The 6221-nt window shown below is 42.5% G+C and overlaps 1 protein-coding gene across 4 annotated transcripts in view; it reads left to right on the top strand.

Moving 5' to 3' along the window:
- The window catches only part of MTMR1 (myotubularin related protein 1), a 60814-nt gene that overhangs the window by 13004 nt on the left and 41589 nt on the right, over positions 1–6221 (top strand). For all 4 annotated transcript variants that reach the window (XR_003002650.1, XM_024740679.1, XM_024740681.1 and 1 more), the window contains one exon: positions 4734–4809. Coding sequence is in view for 3 of the 4 variants with exons in the window: in XM_024740679.1 (XP_024596447.1) it covers positions 4764–4809 (46 nt within the window). In the remaining variant the exon portion in view is untranslated. The remainder of the gene's footprint in view (positions 1–4733; positions 4810–6221) is intronic.

Raw genomic sequence — 6221 nt, 5'->3', positions numbered from 1 at the left:
CTTCTCTGATTGCCTCTTAAAGAAATGTAGTCATTAGAACCAAAGTTTCTTGAAGGAAAAATATATTGCTGCTAAATTTTAATATTTTCAGCCTCAGAGACTTGATACAACTTTTAAAAGGTGTTATAATCTTGTCATCTTCAATATTCATGCTCATTATACCACCTGCTAAACTAAAAGTCCAAGTTTTTAGAGTTTCATAAGCTGATTCCGTAAAGAAATTAAATTAAGAAGAGCATACATGTAAAGGGATTGGAAGAAATTTAGATAAAGATATGTGACGCTTTTCTTCGAAGCACGTTGATACTGTAATTAGAAGGATTTAATATGGTTTTGAGTCATAACTCACAGTACTTAATTAGCAATAAGTAACAGAGTGTATGTGTGTATCTGCGTATGTATGACCCCAGCATGTGATATGCGCATGCACATGTGTGTGGAAATGTTGTTAATTCCAGTGGTGTTGACCCCTGGGCAGCATAATAGTTCCCTTTGAAAACACATGTCTATGAACTGCCTTTGTATTTTTGGCTTGATTTTGTTCCTTGCCCTCTGTGGTATGTTTTATTTTCTATGAGCATGTTATGCGTCTGTTATTTTGTTTCTTGGCTGTATGCTGCAGTATTGCTTGATTTTAAAAAGACAGTACATTCTTTGAAACCCATGACGTTTGTTTGCTTTTCATTTTTCTACCCCAACACAAACACAGAATAGATACTCCATTTTAGGCTGAGGATACTATAGATGGCCTACACGTTCTTTCCTTAACTCCAAGGGGGAAAATGTTGGGATATGCAAAGCCATGAAAGGTGTGTCGACTTTTACATGCTTACTGTCTCTTTAAAAAAGAACTTCCGTCCTTTCACCTGTCTGTTTGCACGTGTTTCTCTTTCCCCTCTTTGCCTTTTCTTGTCCATGCACCTGGTGCTGTGCAGGAGATTCAGGAAGAACACAAGGGCTACCCTTCTGAAGCTGAAGCTGATCAGGTGGCAAGTTCTACGTGTTCATCTGTTTGTAGTTACAGATCGTGTATTTAGAAGCCATTTCATACTAGATTTCTAGACAATCAGCAAATGCTTTTTCCACTACAGTAGTACTCTCCTGTCCAAGTTTGGTAGATTCCATTATGACATTATTTGCAAAAATTGGTTTATCCAACATTTTGTCAACCAGAAATTTGTTCATCTCTGCTTCTTGGTTTTCCCAGGTAGATTTACTGATGAGGTTAATGAGCCTTAGTCATGACAGGATCCTGAAGTGCCTTCACAAAGACTTAGAGGGGCAGATGCATCCGCTAAGGGTGCTCCTCGAGGGTGCAAACTTTGCTTTATTCAAATTTGCAAGGTCTGTACCCAGCACAGCGCCTGGCACGCTGTAGGTCTTTGTGGAATGAGTCCATGTATTTTATAGAAGAAAAAAAATCATTCATCGAGGTTTCTCGAGTGCTTACTCTTTGCTCAGTACCTCTGGACTCTCAGGAGCTTTTTAAAGCAGCAGAATTTTCCCCAAAGCTTATGTATGAAACCTCTAGAAGAGCTGCTCTAGGGAAGCATGGCAAATTCCCTGTGCTCAGCTGTGCCTTTGCCCAGCCCACCCTCCTTTGGTGACCCTGGGAGCACCCTGAAGAGCCAGTTTGAAAAGCACTGCTTTCGGCAGGCGGCTGTTACAGAAACTGTCCACCCAGCAGCCTTAGGTTCAGGAGGAGGAGAGAGTAGTGGAGAGGCCAGGAAGTTGATGGGCCTTCAGCTGGACCTTTCTTCCGGGTCGCCGGCACAGGGTTGGGATGAGATCATCAGAGAGAATTCCTCAAGTGGGCGGCACCTTGAGCAGAAGCACCAAGAGGGCTGGGAGTGTTCACAAGACACATTTTATCCATAAGGACATTCCTTCTTTGATTATGCTGTACATGGGTTGGATAAATCAAGGGTCAAATCATGTCCTGTGCAACTTGGAAGTTGCAGTTAAAGCTTAATATGGCACAAGTGTGAGTGCTATCTCCTAACACCAGCTTTATAGAGGGAATCTACTGTACTCGCAAAACAGTGAGCCTTTACTAGCCATTCTCTCAAATTCCTATGCTAAAGCTGAATGTCTTTCCTGTACACAGCGAACCTTTTATGGGGATATCTGAAGCAGTAGGATCAATTGATTTGTTTTATTCTGATAGTTGCTTTTTCATCACCTAAAAAAGCATGTCCTAGATTTAATTATTAGTGAGAGGTTTGTCTCACTCTGTCTCACCAACACGTTCATGCTTCATATAAACGCACAAGTATTTCAAGCCAGATTTAACATGATTATCAGAAGAGAAGAGAAACCTTTGATCTCCAGCCTCTATCTTGAGAGCCTTGTACCATCTCAAAATGGTCCCAATCACTGCACCTCGCATCAACGACATTTTATTAGTTAGTCCTGGGTTGAGGACTTTAAAGTGTTTGACATGACTTGCTATAAAGCTTAAAGTGAATCAGACTTCCCCTCACCTCTTCCAGATTCAATTGATTAGAACAGCTTGCTTTAGTAAATACATTTCAGAATAACCGATTCCCATTTATTTTAAAATATCAGTTAAGGAAGTTAAGTCTACATGATAATATTTACCCATTAAAATAAGCTTTAACAGTGTAGCATTTGAAGTTATTTAAAACTTGAATATTGATTAAAATAGCTTTCTGACTTTGTAACTATATTATAAAAATAGCCACTAGTTTAGGCAATAAATTAAAGAAAGCAGACTTTCCCAAAAAAAGGCTTCTATTAAGATTGGTGATTTTTTTTTTAGTGTTTCTAAAACTGGACATTTAAAAGTATAAATATTGGTTTATGCTTTATTGTGTCAAAGATGTATTTCCAAATCAGGTGTGAGTATAAATGCGTCCACAAACACTTCTCTGAGTCCCCTTTAACAGTTCTCTATGTCCCTAAAAATGTTGATTGAGAAGTGTCTTAAAAACCAATCTGAAAACTAACACACCATTGTAAAGCAATTATACTCTAATAAAGATGTTAAAAAAAATTGAAAAATAAAAACCAATCTGGGCTAAAAAGTTAAACTGCATAAAATTGCTGAGGGGAACCACGACCACTAATGTGTATGATTTTCACCGTGTATCTCGGGGAGGAGGGTGCACTGTGTCATTTTGTGCCCTCCCCGAACGGACGTACCTTGACCAACACTTAGCATTGAGTGTGCTCTTTATATTTTGACGTTTTCCCTTCTTTATTTTATAAAATTGGATGAACCTACTATATATAGTTTTTTTAAATGGACCTTTAAGTCCCTTTATAAAATATATTGAAACATTCTTATAACTGTGAAAAATAATTATTTTGAATTTTCAATAATTTTGATTAGAATTATAAAAGATATCAATTTTTAATATTTTGCTTCACAGAATTATGCTGAAAACTTAGTATTGTCTAATCTGTTTTCCGCTGAACACTAGTGACCTCCTGATGTAAACAGGTATTTTTTGGAGAAAGCCCCTGATGGACTAGGTAGGGGAAATGCAGCATACTCCAGCGCCCTCTGGCCGATTTGGCATGCATTAACATGCTAAAGCCTTGCCTCACAAAAAAACAAAAACAAGAAAAACCAACAAAAAAAACCTAGCTAAACTTGTTTCCTTTAACCCAGCATTTCCCAAACTTTTCCCAGAAAGTCCTGTTCACATCCCTTGGGAATTTAATGCTCTATGAAACACAGCTTGGGAATTGCTGGGGTTTTGAACACCTTATTCTTATTCGTGACACGTTATGTCAGAGGTGCCCAGGAGAAAGTGACCAGTTTCCTTGGCAGCATCTCACAGGGTGGCAGTACCTTGGGATAGGCACCGAGTTCAGGCTCTGGTCCCCAGCATTGTAGTTCAAGAACACCATTTTCTCAGCTCCCCTGAGTTATCTGGTACTATCCAACCAAGCTTGCAAGAGACTAGCTACTGGGCCACGGTGCAGATCTGAACATTTAGAAATGTGGGCATGTATCTTTCCAGCCATCCAAGACACCCTTTTCCTAGTGGCATTGTAGCAGGAACCCTGATACCTCATTAGCAATTTGCTTGGTGAGTGTGGAATCAGCACAGAGTGAACTGACTTGCGAGAAGCCTGATGAACACACCCTGCTCCACAGGAGTGGGTGAAATACTCTTGTCCGCCAGATGAGGGCGCACTCTTGTGGCCTGAATGGGATACACACTGACAGGCCCACTCGCCCGTCCCACCTGTACGCTTTGTGCAGACGCAGGTAGCTGGGCTGCAGTACAGAAGCCTAGGGCTTTCCTTAGTAAGAGACCCCTCCCCGCTTTCTTGTTAATTAGACTTTGGGGTTTCCCACGCAGTCTCATAGCTGGGCCATTTCCACAGCTAACTAAGCATCTGCATCTAATGCTGATTTTCTTTGTATTAGTTTCACGCTCAGAAGGTAACCTTTTTTGACCTTATTTCCAAATTCTGGAGGCACCTTGTAATAGCTGTCTGTGTCATGATCACAGTGTCTACCTGTCACGTCAAGCCATTTCTGTATTAATGCTTTCTAACTGTGAACTTCAAATATGTGTAACAATTTGCTAGACTACGCAGCATGGTGTCCTGTGATGCTGAGCTTTGAAACTGTCTTGTACGGGGAGGGGGGGCGTACATTTTGCACGCTTCTGTAGCCTCGCAGCAAGAGCGCAGAACAGTACCATTCTTCCCAGTTGGAAAGTGAGATTTACTCCTGTTTGGTTTCTTGCCAGGCTCTAAGGGATGGAAATAAGCTTGCACAGATGGAAGAGGCGCCCCTTTTCCCAGGAGAGTCAATCAAGGCCATTGGTAAGTCTAACAAGTACACTTTGCTTATAGAGATCCATAAAATGAAATGGCACTTTACTCGCAAGCGCAGATGATGTATGTGCTGGAGATCAGCCAGACCAATTTAATTAGGGGACAGATGGACTAGACCTAGCCGTTCTTATTAATGTCATCGTGACCTTAAGAGATAAGGGACTGTAGAGGATCCGTTTAAGCTCCGAACGAGTCTTAGGTGGCAGTACCAACAGAAGAGGGGTCCAGCTTTTCCCCATGAACTGAAGGCTGATGAGACTCTCACGGTAACGTCAGTTCGCTGCTTTGTTGGAAGGATTCACTATAAGGAAAACGTATTGACGGACGATCCATATCATACTTATAATGACAGTTTTGAGAATTTGGCAAAGACATTTTGGGGGCTTATGAGAGTCCAGAAAGTACAATTTTAGTGCAGGAAAAGGGCATGTGTCGCCACCCTGGATTGTAAGGGCAACGGCCTGAGGCGGACTGCCCGGGGGCTGGAGGGGCGGGCAGCCGGCTGTGGCCTCTTCACCTCACGATCGCCGGGGTTAGGTCGGACGGCCTGGTTTGTGAGGCCGAGTGTCGCCTTCTTCCCTCATGGCTCTCTCCCAAAGGCGTGTGCCGGGTCTCGGAGCACGGTCATCTTGTGTTGGGGTAGCTGGGCTCTCCTATCAGGACCTCCAAACAACTACTCCTGCTGGATAGCCTAGTCTGTGGCTCAGGACTCTGTCCAGCCCGACCTGTATTTCGAAACTGTTTTTCTCTTTGGCTTCTGGAACTTCATTCACTCCTGGTGCTCCTCTGGCCTCTCTGGGCTTTCCTCCTCTGGGAGCGTTTCTAGCCCTGCCTCCGTGCTGCTCTGGAACAGTCTGACTACAATGCAGAGCTAATTATGTCATGCCTCTTCTTCTCCGGACAACAGACTGCACAGATTTAAAGTGGGCGTGAACAGTTGTGACACATTTATACACCTGGGAAATGATCATCACAGTCAAGATAATGAACATATCCATCAGCCCCCAGAAGTTTCCTTAGGCCCCTTTATATCCCTCTCTCCCATGCCTTCTCCCCCTTCCCCAGGCACTATAGGCTAGTTGATATTTTCTCGAGTTTTATAGAAATGGAATCGTTGAGCATGTTCTTCTGTCTACTTATCCCATTCTGCCTAATTATTGTGATAGTCTTCCATATTGTGAGTGCCATGGGTCAGCAGTCATGCCTTTTCATTGCTGCGTAGTACTCCACTGTGTGCTTATCCATTCATCTATCGATGGGCTATTGGGTCGTTTCTGCTGTTTGGCTATTACAGATAAAACTGCTATGAACACTCATGAACAAGTCTTCTCTGGCCTCGTGTCCCATCCTCCTTGTGCACCCTTTGACCCAGCCACACTAACTTCTGAAAACTCACTGAT

The sequence above is a fragment of the Neophocaena asiaeorientalis genome, unplaced genomic scaffold, assembly GCF_003031525.2.
Source record: "Neophocaena asiaeorientalis asiaeorientalis breed wild unplaced genomic scaffold, Neophocaena_asiaeorientalis_V1.1 scaffold823, whole genome shotgun sequence".
NCBI lineage: Eukaryota > Metazoa > Chordata > Mammalia > Artiodactyla > Phocoenidae > Neophocaena > Neophocaena asiaeorientalis.
The sequence above is the reverse complement of the archived record's forward strand: the minus strand, read 5'-3'. Positions and strand labels throughout refer to the sequence as shown.